At 39.3% G+C, this 20,067-nt stretch overlaps 1 protein-coding gene across 1 annotated transcript; it reads left to right on the top strand.

The window, feature by feature from the left end:
• Positions 1-1,394: 1,394 nt before the first annotated feature.
• On the top strand, positions 1,395-17,912 carry ATP6V1C1 (ATPase H+ transporting V1 subunit C1; the record flags this gene model as incomplete). Its single annotated transcript, XM_079533682.1, has 12 exons — positions 1,395-1,526; positions 3,989-4,056; positions 5,136-5,221; positions 5,538-5,632; positions 9,493-9,584; positions 10,584-10,682; positions 12,017-12,085; positions 14,698-14,790; positions 14,874-14,967; positions 15,434-15,531; positions 16,584-16,710; positions 17,817-17,912. 12 exons carry the CDS (start codon positions 1,395-1,397, stop codon positions 17,910-17,912), a joined length of 1,149 nt encoding a protein of 382 aa, XP_079389808.1.
• Between the last annotated feature and the right edge of the window lie 2,155 nt (positions 17,913-20,067).

The raw sequence follows: 20,067 nt of genomic DNA, 5'->3' as shown, positions 1-20,067 counted from the left end.
AAACTTCAAACATTTTCCTTAAGATGTATTTATTTTTTAGTGGAAAGCTTGAGAATGCAGTGTTCCATCTGTTTTTCTGAACAAAAGCCTTGGGCTTCTGTGTTACGGCTCTTCTGCCTTCTACAAGTGCTTTGCTGCTGCTGCCATCTGAACTGGTTCCTCTTATTTATCCAACATTCATTCCGAAGCCTCTTCAAGCCCTGGTGTAACCAACTCCCAGCGAAAACCAATCTAACGATTAAACACTTGAGTGCACGTGTAAGCTGCGGCGATGTCTCCTTGTGGGGGGAAGTTGACTGTAAACTTGGTGGTGTTTTTTATACGGTCAGTGTTCATTGAAGCATGGGGATAAGTGAAGTGCCATGTATTCACTAAGTTTAGTGTGTGTTAGGGAAGATAATGCATCTAAGTGATCTTCTCCCATTCCAAAGCGCTGGTTGCAGACCCCCCGTGGAAGCCCGTTGGTACGGTTAGTGTTTCCCTAAGCAATCCCTGTAAGATAATTTGTGTTTAGTACATGCACTCTCTGTGATGATATTAGTATGATCTTATTGAAGATCTGTGATGAGAGCAAGGGTACCAAGGGTAAAAGAGCTCTCCTTCGTGTTGAAATGAGTGTCTACATGATAGGGTAATATGTTCATAGAATCACAGAATGGTTTGGGCTGGAAGGGACCTTTAAGATCATTTAGTTCCAACCCCCTGCTATAGGCAGGGATTCCTCCCATCAGACCAGGTTGCTCACAGCCCCATACAGTCTGGCCTTGAAAGCCTCCCGGGAAGGGACATCCACAGCCTCTCATGGCAACCTGTTTCACTGCCCTCACAGTAAAGAATTTCTTCGTAATATCTAGTCTAAATCTGCCCTCTTCCAGTTAAAGCCATTTCCCCCTCATCCTGTTATTACACACCTTTATACAGTCCCTCCCCAGCTTTCCCATCGACTCCCTTCACGTACTGGAAGGCAGCTATCAGATATCCTCAAAGCCTTCTCTTCTCTAGGCTGAGGTGCCCCAGCTCACTGGGTTACTGGGTCTATTTTCAGTTAGATTGCATGTGATCTTTTGTAGGAGTTGCAGATGTTAATGTTGCAAACTCAGTCTTTTATGTGTGGGTTGGGCAGTTTAAAAAGACTGCAACTGTGCAAATGTGTAAGACAGTGAAAGAATTTCTGTAAGACAGGAGAAGAATATGGAACCAGGTGAATAATGTCAGTAGAATCTCATCTGGTGGAGGGCTGCACTACGGTTACGTGGAACAAGAGGTTTTTCTTCGGGCAAAGCTTTAAATCTGAACTAATGGCAGATATTCTTTCCTTCCCAAACTCTCATTTTTTCCTGCCAGCATCTTGACTCTGTCTTGAGAAGCAGAAGCGTCACGATAGAGACACAGAGATGACTGAGTTTTGGCTGATTTCAGCTCCTGGGGAAAAAACCTGTCAACAGACATGGGAGAAACTACATGCAGCAACTACAAAAAATAACAATCTCTCAACTAATTCCAAGTTCAATATTCCAGACCTGAAGGTAGGTAAGCTCCCTATCACATGCAGGAAGTACATTTGTTTCGTAGTGCGTTTGCTTTTTTTTCCTAAAACTGTAGGCGATGAATACTTGGAACCTTTTTAGAAAAATAAACAGCTGATGTCTCTTGGAGTATGTGTGGATCCAAAAAATTAATTTAGATAATCGATTATCTTTTTATCTGGAAGTCTAGGATGAAAATTCTTCACTCTAAGTTTTAAATGCTCAGCAAGCTGCTCTTTCAGAGAATACAGAGTTTTTTTCCAGGAAAAACAGTCTTGATCTCCTACTGCCAGCAGTTGGCCAGAGAAGAAAATTAACTTTGGAAATTAAGGTGCAAATGGAGACATGTGATTCGAGTGTTCAGATGAGAGTTTTCTTTGATTTTTATTTGTTTCACTTCTGAATTGTCTTTTCTGACTAAGAAGCGGTGAAATGGGTTGATTTAAAACAAGGGAGATGATCAAGCAGCTGGTGTCTTTATGTTCAGAAGTAGCATTCTTCAGGTAGATTAGTGATTATGTTCAGCTGAGCATTCCAGTGTGACCTGCCAGTATGTTACAGAGAAGAGGAAGAACGCTTTTTCAACTATTTCTACAAGAAGGAAAGAGGGTTGTTCCTCTAAAAGCATGTTTCTCTTGGTTAACTACTATTACCAGGGATGAGAAAGGGTAGGAAGACAGCATGTTAAAGAAAAAAGGTCTACCTGACACCTGGATGCTTCTTGAACAAAAAGAATGGTAAGCTCAGTTTAACTTCTTAGAACTGTAAGATAAGCAAAAATGAAGGGCAAAAATGCCACCCCTGTCTATGTGTACACGAAATGGTTCAAGTGGGGTGATGCTTCATCCTGTCTCCACTAGGGAATGGACCCAGAGCACCCAGTGCTTTACTGCTTCTTTTAAGAGAATTTTCCATTTGCCAGATTAACGTTCACTTTTAGACCATCCTGAGTTATTTCAGAATATGAATTAGTAAAGGTGTGATGAGGGCCTTTGGCAAATGTCAGTCTTCTCCCCAGAGGAGGTGAGGTGCCTTGGTGGTGAGTCAGGATGACGTTCAGCTTGTAAGCTGCCAACAGTATTTAGAAGAATTAATACTAAAAACTTATGTGGCCATTATGGCTATTAACATTTGTTTTCATTTCTCCTCTTGCATTTCCTATGAACTAAAATTATTCAGATTCTGCCCCTTTTAAGAATATTCTTTATGTACAGTGGGACATAATCTGGCTTCTGTGTATCTAGTAAAAGTATGCTAGGAGTGGCATCCTTTAGTGAATGCTTGTTATTGGAAGCAGTCTCCACTGAACAGCAGCTGTATTACTCAGGGACTTATTTGTGCTGTAAATGAGTAGTTAAGACATTAGCTTCCTTATTCTTGCTGTAGCTCAGAAGAAGGCGAGTCTGGGAAAGATATTGCTTAAGTAGTTGTTCCCTTTTCTGCTTCAAGGCTGAAGAAAACAGGGATTGGGCTAAGATGAATAGTCAGATCTGTGAATGGAATAAAGATACTAGACTGAAAGATACAATCATCTTTGCTAGATGGAAGATTTGATTTCTGCATAATAACAGTCTAGCAAGAAACATAAGTGAGTAGCTGAAACTTTGGAGTTTGAGAGTCATCTTTTTGTAGATAGGTCCTATTTTTATTGAACAGAATGAATAAACGTGTCTGTGCTTGAAGCAATCCTAAGAAACTCTTGTAACGTGACCAACTCAAAACAAAATCTCTCTTCGGCTGTTAAACTTGAGCATTACAGGGTTTTTTGTATCTTAAACCTGTTTGAGGTTTGTGTAAGAACAAACTAAATCATGGAATACTTAACTACCGTGCTGTAATCTTCATGCTTAAATTGTACTGAGTCTGAAATAGTCATCCCTGACCCTAAAGGGTGTATCTATTGCTCTAGACTATTGCATGAGTTTTGGGAAGAAAGTGTTCTCTACTGGGGAGTGGAAGAAAGTAAAAGCTTGTAGACAATCTAAAAATATTTCATTACTCTGGGTACAGAAAGTCTTAGACTCTTGTTGGCCAGACTGCTGCAGAACTATTGAATCTTGTGCATGCTCAAAGTTCTGGTTGCTTCCGGCGCAGAGATGCCCAATTACAGAAATTTCAGACTTGATCCAAAGTAGTAAATAAAATGCTGAAGCAAGAGACTTGTGGAAAATGCAGCCAATTCATAGTATGAAAGTTGGTTTAATATGCTTTGCAAGGCTAGAGTGCTAAAACAGTGTGCCAGGCTACAGCGAGTTAGATCTAGTGCCGCTGAACTTTAGGGATATCTTAGGCATGCAGAAGAAAGTGTGACTTTCTTAGATTAACAAGTCTGAAATATTGGAGTGCTGTATTTTTTGTAGTTCTGCAAAGCTGCCTGTTGAGGAGATTTGGCTTTTACTGTCATCTGGTTTTCTTTGTAGGCTTGCATACAAGTGCTAACACATTGTGATCTTTCCTTCTAGGTTGGCACGCTGGATGTTTTGGTTGGTCTGTCAGATGAGCTGGCTAAGCTGGATGCATTTGTGGAGAGGTAACGTTTTATTTTTACTAATGTGCAAAATATTAGAGCAGTTATGTTGACACTTTACCAATCCATAATGATGCATGGATTGTTTTCATCTTTTTTGTTTTAGTGTTGATCTTCTTAGCTTACTGAAATCTTAGCTTGTTGACTCCCCATAGAAGATGCTTTTTTTTTTTTCTAGTAACTTACTTGAGGGGGAGTGAAGAATCCAAACTTCTTATGGAATAATGGGACATGATGTATTGGATGAAAGATGGTTCTCCCTGTAATAGTGCTGTGCATTGCCAGATCCTGGAGAACTGTTAAAAACTGAACCTGACGGCTGCAGGAAATGACAGTGTAATTGGGTAAAACATGTTCTTCTAGTATAATAGAATACTGTTTACAGGCTTCAGGAAGGTTCCTAACCCACAGAGGTGATTAAACAACATTAGGTCTTAAAACTGTCAATTTTGAAGAAATTAATGGTCCTTTGAAAGTGATTTTAAGCAAGCAAAATTACATAGCCAGAATCTGTGGAGCCATCTTCTGTTTCAAGGAGAGAATTATTAAGTAGTTGTTTTTAAGTTATGTTAGATTACTCAGTTGTTGCCAGCATGGCACATGTGAGCAATAGTGAACATTGCTTTTCTAGTGGGGAAAGCAGGTCTTGTACCTCAGATCTCATGAGGCTTAGAGCTGGAATTTCTCTGTAGTTCTTCAGTTACCTTTGGTATCTTGTCTCAGTTGCCTTTAATTTTTTGTTAGTTATGGGCTTGTACCTCACAATCTATTTTGAGAGAGGAGTTAAGATTTTGAAATTACAGACTTGAAGGTTGGGGTGTAGCAGAAAGTAATGTTACCTTGTTCAGAACTGATGAATTGCAACACTAGAAAAGAATTTTTAAAGAATTCTGACGTGTATTGGAAATACTGAGCACAGTTTGTGCTCTTGGAAAGCTAATATGTAAAACAACTAACACTTCGTTTTTGATCCAATCTCTTAATTCTTTTCTCAGGCAATTTCAGATCAGCTCTATGAATGGAGTTAATCAAAATGGCAATTTTTTTCCCTCCTATTTATAGCTTAATCTTTCATTTTTCAGTGTTGTAAAGAAGGTGGCGCAGTATATGGCTGATGTTTTAGAAGACAGTAAAGATAAAGTTCAGGAGAATCTTCTGGCTAATGGAGGTAAAGTGTTAACAGTAACATGCATTGTAAAAGGAGTGGGAGGGAAGGAGGTGATCCAGATATGTTCTGCTGCTTCTCTTTGATGGTCTGAAAGCCTAGTTTAGGCACGGAAGTAAGTTTTCCTATGAGTCATTTGCCATGGAAGAAATGATAGGATCCAAAATGGCAAGTAATTATAGATCTGCATATGAAATATTCACATTCCAAGGCCCTTTGATCATTTGGGGCTGTCATCACTAGTCTCTGAAGGAACATAAAGGTTGCTGATCATTGTAAACAATACTGTCTGTCTTAAAGTCCTCCTTTATCGCTTCAGTTGACTTGGTCACATACATAACAAGGTTCCAGTGGGATATGGCCAAATATCCGATAAAGCAATCATTGAAGAATATTTCAGAAATTATTGCAAAGGTAAGATCGTTTGTTTTATAAAGCTTAATTGACCTTTTGTTATTTTATGCACAATGTGATGTTCAGAGCTTGTTTCTAGTTTGCCAGCTTCATTCAACTTTGAGAATAGTAGCGAGCCTGTAATAGCAAGACGGGGACAGGAACTGGAGACTGCGCTCACTGAAGGCCACAAGCTGTCCCTCTCTCCTGTTTTTATTTCCTAAGACCATGAATTTAACAAATAGCTAGCAAATTATTTCACTTGCTATCTAATTTTTTTCTGTACTAGCTTTACACTTGTCTGATGTTATCGAATGTTGTGAACTCTTAACATTGAAATCACAGCATTTATTTACCTTCTGGAAGCCACAGTGCCCAGCTGTGAGGTGAAAACTAAGCCTTCAATGTAAGAAAAGCTCATTTCATTGTTGTGGTTGTTTTCTTTCTTTCTCTTCATGCTGGTAAAGTGTTCATAATGTTGCAGATTTCATTTATACTTGTTGTGAGCATGGATAATAAGATCTTGAGTACCAAGTTACTGCATTAGAATGATGAAAGAGTTTTCTGTGAGCTATTCTTGCTTTAAATATCTTCTGAGTTTTTCCAGTTTCTTTTCTGTGTTTTGTGATCTTCAAACAGCTCTGGAGATATTTGCATTGGTAAGATACGTAACCAAGAATAAAAGTGCAGCAGCTGCTCTGGATACCTTTGAGAGAGTCTTTGGTGTTGGATATGTGGATGCAAGAACTGGGAGGAGTTGCATGTCAGTTCTGGCAGGCTGATGCTTTGCACTAACTGCAGATTCCTTTTGCAAGTTTCTTTCCTGAAACTATTTAAAATTTTTGCAGACACTATAAAGTCTTAGTTACATTCTCACTCATGGTTATTAACACTTTAACTTTGATACATTCTTTGACGCTGTTGCTATGTTGCTATGAATTTGCACCTGAAATTATGTTCAGTAATGTAATGATTCCTGGAAAACATCTGCGGTGTGATGTTATGTGGTGGGAATAAGGACTGAATTATGACTTTCAGATTTACATATTAAAATATCCCACACATTTAAAATGTGATACTATCTAAGAACCTGAGTGCTTGCTTCTTCACAAGGAGCTGAAAGTGAATGTTTCATTTTCATACCTTACTGCAGGTACTTGAGAGAGCAAGTATGAAGTTTAACTTGGGAGAAACTTGTTTTTTGTAGCAGTTAAGTTGGTTGAGAAAGCCACAAAGAACTTGAAGGGATGATACTGTTTGTTGAAATATTTTCAAGGATTCAGTGCATGTTTTCCTGTGTCCTAGAGCTTGCTAGATAAATTATCTGCTTGCAACAAAGCCGGGCTCCAGCTTCTGGACTTTAAATAAGCACCTCACTGAGTTGTTACAGTGAATGCAGAGGAAAACATCTGCTCATTTGCTGGAGTTCAGCCTGAAATTGGCATCTTTAGGTTGCTTTTTCTCTGAGTGATTTTCTGTACCTCTCTCCTTGATAAACTGTTATAGCAGCACCGTGAGTCTACCTCTCTTATTTGTAAGGGTGTTCGTGAACTTTCTGGTTCTTTACTGAGAGAGTGGTGAGGTGCTGGAACAGGCTGCCCAAGAGTTGTGGATGCCCCTGTCCCAAGGCCAGGTTGGATGGGGCCTTGAGCAGCCTGGTCTAGTATTAAGTGGGGAGGTTGGTGGCCCTGCCTGTGAAGGGGGGGTTGGAGCTTCTTCATCCTTGAGGTCCCTTCCAACCCTGGCCATTCTGTGATTCTGTGAATTCTTACAGCGAGACAAAGTTTGAAATGTGGCTCTTGCCAGTGTTACACTCCAGTGTATTTTCAAGAGTCCCACTGTGATGTTGAGGTGTGCAGCTCTGCGTTTTCTGGTAGTTCAGAAGGAGGCAAAGCTGATTCTTTTTTATGGTAAACTCCAGTCAGTGCAAGTTTTCTTTTAAAAGGCTACTGACTTTACAACTGAGAGCGGTTAAAGGATTGACAACTGGAAAGTAATGAATGGAACTGCTTGATAAAGAAGTTTGGTATCAGCTGTTTTTGATTTGTCATTAAGCAGTGTGCTTTCAACAGTTGTTGAAAGTTTTGATTGTTGAAAAGCAAAAGGGGGAGGCTGCCAGTCTGGGAGGATATCCAAATGCACCTGCTTCATACTTCAGTATCTGATGCTTTTTCCCTAATGCTGGCTTCTAGCTGTGAACATGTTAGTGCTGTTTCTTGTGGTATAAAAAAGTTGTCATGAGGAGATGTGCTTTGTAATGGCTGCCAGAATGTTCCTCATACGTTGTTAAAAGTGACATCAGTCAAAGGATCTAAGTAGCTGTAAAGACTGATATGTTTAAAGCACAAGCTCTCTTATTTCAGAGTATTTTGTCTAAAGCATTGCTGTATATCTGCAGAGGTGCGACCTGTTCACCTGTTGTTGAATGAAACTGCCAGGGTGTTGATGCTTTGACAGCTTCTTCCTGGTACAGACGAGTGAACCTGTGTTACCATAAACAAGGTTGCTATGTAACAAAGTGACATACTTTTAAGAGATCTGTTTTGTAGAAATGAAGTTTGAGTCCCCAAGTTGAAGTGCTGTTTGTAGTATGCCGAAGTGCTGTATGCAAGCAGATGTTTTGTCAGCAGTCTGGGTGCAAATAAAAGGAGAGGCTCTCAGCTTTGTGCTCAGATGCATGCCCCTAGCACTTCTCATACGCTTGTTCCTATGTACTGTGGAGGAGGGAGGAGGCAGTGGTGTGAAGCCAAAGCAGTACTGCTCCAAGTTCTTACAGTTAGCCAACTGTTCACTAAGTGAACTTGAAATATTTTACTGCGTAGGGTAGGTGCTGATTGAAGTATGACTGCATGCTTACAAACTACTTACTGCTTAATTTGTTTTGTTCTTCAACTTGCTGCCAAATTACCCAGCTGGGCCAGTAGTACTTGCTTAGACAAATGTTTGAAGTAAATTGGGTGTTTGTCTGAAATACTGTTTATCTGTCTATCCTGAATCTGGACCTGGGCAGCTTCAGGCATTCCAAAGTATATAAGCTCTTATTAAATGTAGAAAATATCTGTAAAACAGACTTTCCTTTATGTCTGTAAACCAATGCCAATATGTAAAATTGCAGCATAGAAGTTCATGAAGGGAAGTGATGATCGGATGCGTTGTATATTCCGTTGAAAAATATGGAAAATGGGAAATAAATGATTGGGGGAAAATGGGGTAACATTTAAAGCTGTAAATAGTAATGGCCACTGGGCCACATACTATTTCACTGTATGTGAAATATTTTGTTGATGCTCTGTCTTTCCAAATGAGCAATGCTGTCCTTCTCAAAGAGAAGTACAAGTGAAAACATGCACTGAGCAGATGTAGTCTCTTAAGTGGTAGGTGATGTGAAGCGGTAATGCTTTGTGTCACTTAATTCTTGCTTTCCTACACAAAAGACTGTACTGTTGTTCATGTTATTAAAACTCAAGCGGGAGAAAAGTGTAAGAATAGAGGAAGCAGAGGAAGGAAATGATGTTCAGTGTTTGCCAGTAAATTTGTGTTACGCTGCGAAGGTGATCTTAAATGCTCTGTCTGCTGAGCTTGAGGGTGGCAACACAGTAAGTAGTGGAGCTACTGCTCCCAGCTGATCAGTACATGTCCAGTTGACACTACCAATCCAGAAGAGGATGTGTAATTCTTACTGTTGGCTCATTTTCTTTTACAGATGTTATAACCTAAAATATCCTGGGTTTCAAGTGAAGCTCTAGAGAAATAAGCATTTTATCTTGTGTGTTTTTTTTCATCAAGCTCTTTCTGGCAGATGGAGGATCTATGTTTTGAAATTAAGAAATTGTTATTTAAAAAAATCAGTTCCTGAGTCACTTTTTTACTTAATCTTAAAGGGAGTAAACCAGATTGACAATGATCTTAAAGCAAGAGCCTCGGCATACAATAATCTAAAAGGGAACCTTCAGAATTTGGAAAGAAAGAATGCGTAAGTCAAATCTGTTGTTTGTTGCTGATGTGTGAAGAGGTTGTGTTTATAAGCTTAATGTGTTTTTGAGGCGTTTGTCAACCTTGAACAATGGCTGTCATAGAACCAGTATTTATTACCAGCTGACTTGCTGGTAACAGCTCACTTGTGATTGGCAAGTGCTTGTGAAATATCCAAAAAGCATATATAAATTGCTGATGCCTTTGGGAGAAGTTTGCTGTTAAAGTAGTGTGTTACACTGCTGTATTGATGTCTAGCTAAACAAGGAAGACTTTCCCCTTACTCCAGTTCTTGCTGTAAGCATCTCAATGTCAGTGGGTTTCTTCCATCAAAATTAACAAGCAGAGGGACAGGTGTTGCATAAATGCAAGAATGCAATAAAAAGAGCTGCATGCTGCTGTCAGGTACATGTGATTATTCAAATACAGTCAAGATACAGTAGTTCTAAGAATGGTGGATTAATTTGACTTAGCACTGCCATTATTGTTAATGACTGTTTTATGATTGAGCTATAAATGCTTCTTGAGCCATAGTAATTTGTCAGCTAAGTCTCATAATGTCTGTGTAGGTTCTTATTCCTTAGTGAACAGGGCAATATGCCACTGCTTTAAATCTTCACTGATGTTATGAGTGTATGAGCAGCAGCTTAGTTGTAACTCCGAAGCCCCATATAGCAAATTTCGTAGAGAATTGATGGTTCTTGTGGTTTTAAATCCGTCTTTAAAAGAGAATTTGGCTTCCTACGTCTGTGCGGTGTTGGGAATATAGAAATGCCGTACAGCAGTGGAGCTACTGATTTAAACAAACAAAAAACTTCCAGTGACTTTAGACAGCGAGCTATAATGTTCATATAGAAACTTTTGCTTTGTTCTGCTAATAATGATTGCTTAAGTGAAATATTTTTGGAAAATGTGTGTATTACCAGATACTACAAACTATTGTGAATACCAGCTCCGTTTTCAAACATGCATTTACTGTGGTTGTCTTTTTTCTGTACAGGGGAAGCTTGCTAACCAGAAGTCTTGCTGATATTGTAAAGAAAGAGGACTTTGTACTTGATTCAGAATATTTGGTCACGTTATTAGTGATTGTACCAAAGTAAGTTTGTTTAACTTAGAACTGCTCTGAGAAGAGCAGAAGAGAATAATAAAATTTAATCAAGCAACAGATCCCATAGCTATATAACACTGTAAGAGAGGATGCCTGGAATTGCTTTGTATCTTCCTGGATTATGAAAACAATTGGATGCCTGTAGCAGATGAGCCCACATGCATATATTCCATTGTTCATAGGAATGCTGGGTTCTCATGATTTTATTTTAAGAAACTGCAGATTACACTTCTGCTTCTTATCTGACGTTAGCTATGGCTATTCATGCTGTGGAAGATATCCTTATGAAAGTAATAATTATAGAGTAAAAACATGAGTTCTTTTCTGTGAGATGGCTTAATGATTGAATTATCCAGATTAGCTCTACACTGGCTTTCACCATGTAATGAACCAAGTAAACCCTTTGCAACTTTACTCTGTGCTCTTTCAGATTGGTAGGACTGCTTTTGTACTTAGTACATAAACAGGATTGCATTGGTAAAAACTTATGTAATGTCTAAGGTTTTCTGGGAACAGGTTGTTCCTAATCCAAAATGACAGTAGATCTGAAATAAAATTATCCAAGGCAAAGTGGTAATACATATATCTTTAAAACTTGTGAAATGAGAAAATAGCTGTGCTCTGGGCAGCCAGTTCTTTTGTCTTTGCAGTTCTAGACTGTCTTCTTGGAGCTGGGAACAAGGAGAGTTTCTAACTTGTAAAGACAGCATGTAGGGCTGTTCATCACATGAGCTATAGTAGTCTCTCGCTTGTGAAACTCCAATGGCAAAACAGGTCCAGTGGTTTTGCAGAGAGCTGACAGTTGGTTTACCTTGTCGGTTATTTTTCTTTTACCTTTGACTTGTTTGTGGTGTTAAAAGGATGTGATCTCTTCACCACTAGCTACAGAAGGGCAGAGATTTCCAAATTCTCCAGAGTATTTTAGGCTGTTGCAGTGCTCTGGTGAACCCATTTGTAATTGCAGAAGGAGGATTCCCTTTAACTCAGAAGAGCGTAGTTGTGTACAAAGTTTGATAAACCTTGGCAGTTAAGTCCATTTGATCCTCTGAGATTTATGCTGAAGGATGATTGATTTCATTGTTCCTTGATTTTAAAACAATCACATGCTTGTCAACTTATACAAAAACTGAAAGTAAAATATTTCTCACTTTTTTCGGTGTAGCTTATTTAGCAATAATTGTAAGAATTGTACGGGGGAAACTGTTGTGTATTTCTGACAGCCTACAGCTGGGTTGGAAGATGTAATGATTAAATTTGTTTTGAGAAACTTTTTCAATTTGGATTTTTTCTAGAATAATAATCATAACCTGTGTATTTTCTAGGGTAAATTATAACGACTGGGTTAAGCAATATGAAACGTTAGCAGAGATGGTTGTTCCACGTTCCAGCAAGTAAGTTCTCAATGCAAAATCTCATGTGCTTGTATTTTACATGGTGATCTTTATCTGTAGTGACTCTGGTTAGTCTAAAACTTGTCAAAATGTCTAGCTACACAGCTTGATCTGAGTAAATCAGGCTTGACTGTGTTGTGGTTGAAGAAAAAGTTTTAAAAATCTGTCTCCCTTTAGGGTTGATGAGCTACCAAACTCCTCACTTATGTGGGAAGGGTGAGTTAATCTAGTTCAGGTCAGGCATGTTTTGATACACTTTGAAAACTGCTAAAAAAATCAAGAGCCAGAGATGTAGACTTTGGTCCTCTGTGCATAGTAACAAGTCACTTCTCGTGTGTTAGCGAGGGTCCCCGCTGCCAGACTGTGCATAATGGAAAAAAACTAAGGCCAGGATTGGGTTAATGCTGTTAAGCAACTTTCACAAACTTATTACCATGTCAAAAATACAGTCAAATTATAGGAGAAAGCATTGCTGTGTTAATTTGAACTGACTGATTGGGGTTTTGATCAGGCAGATCTGATATTACCAGCTCTGTGCCAGGTTTCATGTTTGGGTTAGATCAGTGTCAGCCTAGTAGGAGATCTGCTGATGATTCTGAATTAATTACTGGGAAGCCATCACCTAGAGATGTATTGAGAAGAGGTTAAATCATTGTATAATGCTTGTAGTACAGCACTACAAGCAGTACAGCACTGAAGAACAGTTTCCTCAAACATTTTTCTCAAAGTGAACTCTCAAAAAAAAGCATTATTATATTGATCTGGACAGACTGGAGAGTTGATAGAATCCTTAGAGTTGGAAGGGACCTTTAAAGGTCATCTGCAATGAACAGGGACCTACAGCTAGGCAATGTTGCTAAGAGCCTGCTCCAGACTGGTCTTGAAAGTCTCCAGGGATGCGGCATCCACATCTCTGGGCAACCTGTTCTCAGGCCTCACCATCCTCACTGTAAAAGATTTTTTCCTTATTTCCAACGTGAATCTCCCCTCTTTAAGCTTGAAGCCATTTCCCCTTGTTCCGTTGCCACAGACCCTTGTGGCAGTGGTCCTATCGCCCAGCCTCCTTCTTTCCTGTAGCTCCCCTTTAGATACTGAAGTGCTGCTGTCAGCTCAACTTGGAGTCTTCTCTGGGATGAACAGCCCCAGCTCTCTCAGCCTGCCCTTGTAGGAGATGTGTTCCATCCCTTGGATCATTTTTGTAACCCTCCTCTGGACGCACACTCCTGTACTGAGGGCTCCACATCCGGATGCAGTACTCCAGGTGAGGTCTCAGCAGTGCAGAGTAGAGAGGCAGGATCACTTCCCTCAACCTGCTAGCCGTGCTGCTTTGGATGCCATCCAGGATATGGTTGACTTTCTGGGCTGCGGGGGCACACAGTTTCCTCATGTCCAGCTTTCCATCCATCAGTACCCCCCAGGTCCTTTGCAGCAGGGAGAAACCTGATGAGGTTGAATGAGAACAAGTGTAGAGTCTTGCACCTGGGAAGGAGCAACTGTATGCATCAATACAGGTTATGGGCTGACCTGCTGGAGAGGAGCTCTTTTGAAAAGGACCTGATTGTTCTCGTTGACAACAGGTTGACCATGAGGCCGCCGTGTGCTTCTGGCCAAGAATGCCAATGGTACCTAGGGGCACATTAAAAGGAGCATGGCTAGCAGGTCAAGAGAGGTGATCCTCCCCTTCCACTCTGCCCTGGTGAGGCCACATTTAGACTACCTGTGTCTAGTTCTGCGTTCCCCAGTTCAAAAAAGACAAGAGATGTTCTAAGAGGAGTCCAGCAGAGGGCCACAAAGATGACAGAGGACCTGGAGCATCTCCCATGTAAAGAAAGGCAGAGTAACCTGGGTCTGTTCAGCCTGGGGAAAAGAAGACTGAGAGAGGATCTGGTAAATGTTTATAAATGTCTGAAGAGAGGTGGGAGATGAACGGATGAGGCCAGGCTCTTCTCAGTGGTACGTGTTAGTAGGACAAGGAGCAGCGATGTAAAACTTCAACATAAGAAGTTCCATGCAAACATATAGAAGAACTTCTTTATGGTAAGAGTGTTGGAACAGGCTGCCTGGAGAGGTTGTGGAGTCTTATTCTATGGAGATATTCAAGACCCATCTGGATACCTGCCTGTGTGACCTGTTGTAGGGGTACCTGCTGTAGCATTGGACTCAATGATCTATTGAGGTCCCTTCCAACCTCTGTGATTCTGTGAAAGCGTAAAATAGTAAATCTAGGCATCTTCTTTAAAAAACACTTATTAACACCAGCTTCCTTATTCCCTTTTTCTTCAGAACGTATGTTTAAGAATTCTGTAGTCTAAACTTTTCAGTATTAAGTCAAATCTACTTCCTTTTAGAGTAAAATGATTTTAATTTGAACCAATCCCTAGGCGTATGAAGTGCTTCTGTGTGGTAAAGTGTCACTCTTTACAAAGGAAATAATTAATAATGGTTGCTAAAGCTCTTGTTACTTTCTGTAGAGGGTGTTTAATTTGGGAACTCATCCCATGTGACTATTTACAATTATGTTCCGGTCTAAGTAGCAATAAAGTACAACTTAAGCCATTGTATTTCAGGTCTTTAATGACTTGAACCTTAATTCTAACTTCATTTTTCTGTAGTGTACTCTTTGAGGATCAGGACAGTTACCTTTGTAATGTCACCTTGTTCAGGAAGGCAGTGGACGACTTCAAGCATAAAGCCAGAGAATACAAGTGAGTCTTATTTTTATGTGTTCTCTTGTGCTTTGAAGCATCTCTGGATAGCTACTTCTGATTGTATTCACTTCCAAATGCAGATTTCTGGTCCGTGACTTCCAGTATAATGAAGAAGAGATGAAAGCTGATAAAGAAGAAATGAACAGACTGTCAACCGACAAGAAGAAACAGTTTGTAAGTCTGTGCAGGCTAGTCATTGCAGAAACCTAAGATGTCTAGGACTTGTTATTGCTACATAGCGATTTCATGAGCTTGTGATTCTGAGAGCATTGCAGGGATGACACATCAGGTCAGCCTGCCACCTGGTTAATCTGTTCAGGGATAACGGTGCTGAACCAAGTGTTGGTATTGCAGCTAAAAATATGTGAAATCTGAAAATGGGCAAACATTTGAATGGGATAATCAGATATTATTAAAATGGCCTTTTATACAGTTAGACCATAACAAGTGGGATGATGTACTGAAGAAATAACCAAGTCTTGTTAAATTTATCTTTGCTTTGTGCAAAATCACCCTTGAGCCATAATGTCAATAGCAAACTCTACCTTTAATTTGTCAGTCACACTACAAATATTGAGTATCTGCTGAAGTGTCCTTAGTAGTCTGAAACTTTTCCTGAGGATTTTTTTCTCTTTTACAGGGGCCTCTGGTGCGATGGCTGAAAGTTAATTTCAGTGAAGCTTTCATTGCTTGGATTCATGTGAAAGCACTCCGAGTTTTTGTTGAATCTGTTCTAAGGTAATGAGACAGGCCTGAACAGAAAATTCTAGGAAGAAAAGCACATCTAGCTTGGCTTCACTTGCTTGAGTCTTGTTAATGCCACTCTTCCACAAAGGAGGAAACAGTGGAGTAGGGCAGCAAGAACAACTGTTGGCATAGCTCTTGTTGCCAGGTGTGGAACATCTGAGGTAGATAACTTCATCTCATTCCTTCAGTGCTTTAGGGGAGTTGTCTGTCCATTGTAGCAAGACATTTCTGTTGTATTTTTTAGCTTGCTTAATTGAGCTGCTTGTAAAAAGAGCTTACTATAGCTTGTGTTTAAGTGAGTAGTGTGGATAGTTCAGAATAAAAAGTTTTGAGGCTTTGAGTAGCAGTACAGTTTGACATCTTGAAATGTGTGCTAGTACACAGTAGTTTTCTTGTTCAGTATTTTAACTGTAATATTTCTCTTTGTTTTTCTTCATACCATCCAGAAGCATAGCTAATGAGTTGACATTGCTGTAGTAGTTCAAACAGACCTGGGTTTTTTTCAGAGCAGAAAGAACTCAGTCAGAAAACCAAAAGGTGTTTTGAAGTTAGTTTTGCTAAGAGTTGTTGTCAAGGATGCCTTCAGAAAAGGCCTTGCAATCTTGCAAACCTGCAATCTGATTTGTTTTTCATAGCTGCTGCAGGCTTGTTTTGAAGGCAATCTGAAAGTAAAGAAGGCAGTTTGACTTAGTTTGAATATTGGCAGATATTTCTGCACATCTAGAAAGGTGGCTGGAATAGAAACTGGATGCTCCACCTAGTGGTGTAAAGGTAGTCTTGCTAGTAAATGAATGGAAGTGTTCAAAACTTCAGGTAATGTTTTGAGAATTTTGTAAAAAGCTTGGATTTTAAAAGGTGTTTTGTTATTTTAAGCTTGAAGAAAGAAGTTCTGCTTCATGTGTTACTATGTGCGGTGCAAACAGTGATTTTGCAGAAATAGAAATGAGTGGACTTTCCTCATCAGCAGAAGGATTCTTTCTCAATATCAAATACATTTCATAGAAGAGAGCTTATTTCATCTCTTGTTTGCTTAACTTCTCTAGGTATGGTTTGCCAGTGAACTTCCAAGCAATGCTGCTTCAGCCTAATAAGAAAACAATGAAGAAACTGAGGGAGGTTTTGTATGACTTATATAAACATCTCGACAGCAGTGCAGCAGCTATCATTGATGTAAGTGCTTTTGTAATTGCTTCTCTTAGGTTTATTGTGATTAAGAAAAAAAAAAAGTTTACTAGCTTCTTAAAAAGCTGCATCTCCTCATTTTTATTTTTTTCTGTGGTAGAAAAAACTGTCTCCATATAAAAATGCAGCTTCTGTGTTACACTTTTGCGAAGGAGATAGTATGTAAAGTTGCAACCAATGTGTTTTAAGAGCTGTCTGGTGTAGTTCTGTTTCACTTCTTACTGCATTCTTTCTTGCTACCATTGGAAGGATGTCTTGCAGAATAGATACTTATTCACATCCTCAAAGAATCAGAGGGAGTTTCAATCTGAAATTAAGCTTAGAAACTTGAATGCATTTCCTATCTTGTTTTTGACCCTTTAAGAAATATTTAAATTATCCATTGCCTCAGGTAACAGTGGTCTTAAAATAATGAAGTGAAGTTTTCTTTAGTTGCTAATTTGTATTTTTAAGCTCATGTCATTGTTCTTCTCTGCTAACGAAATATAAATTGTGCAGATGGAGTCATCTGTTCCACTTTCATGTCTTATATTCATGTTTAAAACTGGTTTGTTGGGAGACTTATTGAACTACTTCAATTTTATATTGAAAAGCAGTGCTTTTCATAGTTAAAAATTGAGTTAAAGTTATCATATAGTGAGTTCAATTACAAAGGAAATCTTTTAGTTATATTTATTGTAATGTTTTTTCCAAAGTATTTCGAGACATTTTGGTGGAGAAGGAAATGTGGGATGATTAAAGTGAGAGGTGCTAAGCTTCGTGTAGCTTCTTGGATCAGTACCTTGTAACATTATTTGTGTGAGCTGGCTGACTTTAGGAGTAATAGAACATTATTGGAGTCCTTTCCCTTCCTTTTGGTGGCAGTGTGTTTACTAACGAAACGGGTGTGAATTATTGATGCAAAGTTGATGTTAGAGTTTTGGTTCATTTTCTCAAAGTCATAACTTGTTTGTTACCTAATTTCCCATTTTCAAGTGAATGTTTAAGCTTGAAGTCTTGACTGATTGCCTTCTCAAACATCTGAATGTTTATATCAATTTCTGAGTAGGAGCCCGAGTTGTACGAGTCTAACCAGCTTCAAAACTTATTTGCAGGCAACTATGGATATTCCGGGCTTAAACCTCAGTCAGCAGGAGTATTACCCGTATGTGTACTACAAGATCGATTGCAATTTACTGGAATTCAAGTAAAAATTCCCTAACGTGACAATCCTGTGTTGGTGTGAACAAACAGAAGTGAGGTTGAAGTAATACCTTTAACACTCTACTAACCATATGCTTGCTTCTTATGTTAGGTGAATTTTAAGCGCAGTGGTCCATCTATAGACATTTTCTTTTTAAAGGAAAGTGTAGTAACCTGCTTTTAAATAAACGTCTGTAAATGTATATTGAGAGAATTGAAGTATTTATAAACAGAGTGCTTTATTTAAGGGAAAGGTCATTCCTCTTTCATACGTGATCTGTGTTAATTCCATTCCCCACTGTTTATTAAAAAAAATTGTTTACAGAATAGTGTAAATGTTTATGGCCATTTTGTTTGTTTGATTTAGTAGATACACGTGTTAACATTGTTGAACTGTGATGTAAAGTATGTAAGATTGGTATGAAATTGTGCTTTCTGAATGTTGTAAAATTACAATTGAAGCACTGTAAGCACACAGGAAAAAATAAACATACGTGTGCAAATGTGTCACTTTGTTGTGCAACATCTAATTTCAGTTGGCTGTGTCTGAACCAAAATGATGTGTTATGGCTTAAATCCAGTGCTGCATCCTGCCTGCATTGGCACAAAAATGCCATTGGCTGAAACACAAATACTGTTAAGAGTTGTAGGTATTTCTTTCACTGGGCAAAAATATGCAAGTGTGGTGACTGCTCACCAGACCTGTGTATGAATGTTTGTCTTATTTATATCTTTGTGACTCTCAGGATTTGAGATGATTCTTCCACAAGTGAAGGTAAGGTGGGATGCTAACAACCAATACTAATATGTTTTTTTTTTTCCCAAATAATTCTGCATTCATAGAATGGCCTGGGTTAAAAAGGACCACAAAGATCATCTGGTTTCAACCCCCTGCTGTGTGCAGGGTCACCAATCACCAGACCAGGCTGCCCAGAGCCACATCCAGCCTGGCTTTGAATGCCTCCAGGGATGGGGCATCCACAACCTCCTTGGGCAGCCTGTTCCAGTGTGTCACCACCCTCTCTGTGAAAAACTTCCTCCTAGTATCTAACTTCCCCTGTCTCAGTTTAAAACCATTCCCCCTTGTCCTGTCACTCTCCACCCTCGTAAACAGCCATTACCCCTCCTGTTTATAAGCTCCCTTCAAGTACTGGAAGGCCACAATGAGGTCTCCTTCAGAGCCTTCTCTTCTCCAAGCTAAACAATCCCAGTCCCCTCAACCTTTCCTCATAGGAGAGGTGCTCCAGCCCTCTGATATCTTAGTTATTGCATTCTTTGCAATCGCTTGCAGCCTGGGGCTGCTTTCTGGCTTTGAATTATTAGATACCCTTTGCTACTTTTTTCTTGTTGTGACGTCCTTCCTACCATACAATACATGTGACAACTGCCATTTAGTGTATTCATAGAGAGGGGTTTATTTTAGTACCAATTGTCACACCTGCTATTAACATACTACATATTTCAGTTGCTAAATATATAATAACAACTGCAGTACCCTTTAAAACTGACTTAGGACTGAGATGGGAAGTGGCTGCTGTGAACTTCCTTTCAGTGGTGTGTCTGGGCTGGAGTTATTTAGGGCTGCAGTGGTTGATGTTGTTTGTGAGGAGTTGTGAGGAGGGCCAGCCTTAGAATAACAGATGTCTGATAATGTTGGGCCTTCCTAGGGGTGAAGAAGGATAATTTGGGTACAGGAATGGGAGGTGGTCTGTATTAGATTTAACTTATAAGAAAATGCTACAATAAGAATCTCCTTTTGATTTGGCTTAATGTATTTCTGCAGTTCTTAAAATAATTGTGGCAAGTGGAACAAGGTTTAAAGTGTATAAAAATGGAAAACTTTCATTCCATCTCTGAGAAGCATGCCAAGTGATTAAAATTAAGGTAAAAAGGAATTTGTGGAAGAAATGAAGAGTATGGTCTTCTCTGGAATGTGAGTGGTATGGAAATTTGATTTGTACTATAATAAGTAACAACAGGTGATTGATGGCCTAATAGGGAAAGCAGGCACATGTGGATTTTTACCATTTACATGGCTGGAAATAGTTGAAATCTGAGAAGGAGAGACAGCTGCTGCACAGCAGAAGTATCCAAAATAGCAACGCACCAAAATTTTAGTAAGAATCTTGAGATGTTGACGGTTAGCTTTTAAAGACTCACAAA

The sequence above is a fragment of the Tetrao urogallus genome (genome assembly GCF_951394365.1).
Source record: "Tetrao urogallus genome assembly, chromosome: 3".
In the NCBI taxonomy this organism is placed as follows: domain Eukaryota; kingdom Metazoa; phylum Chordata; class Aves; order Galliformes; family Phasianidae; genus Tetrao; species Tetrao urogallus.
This window is presented reverse-complemented; position numbering and strand designations above follow the sequence as displayed.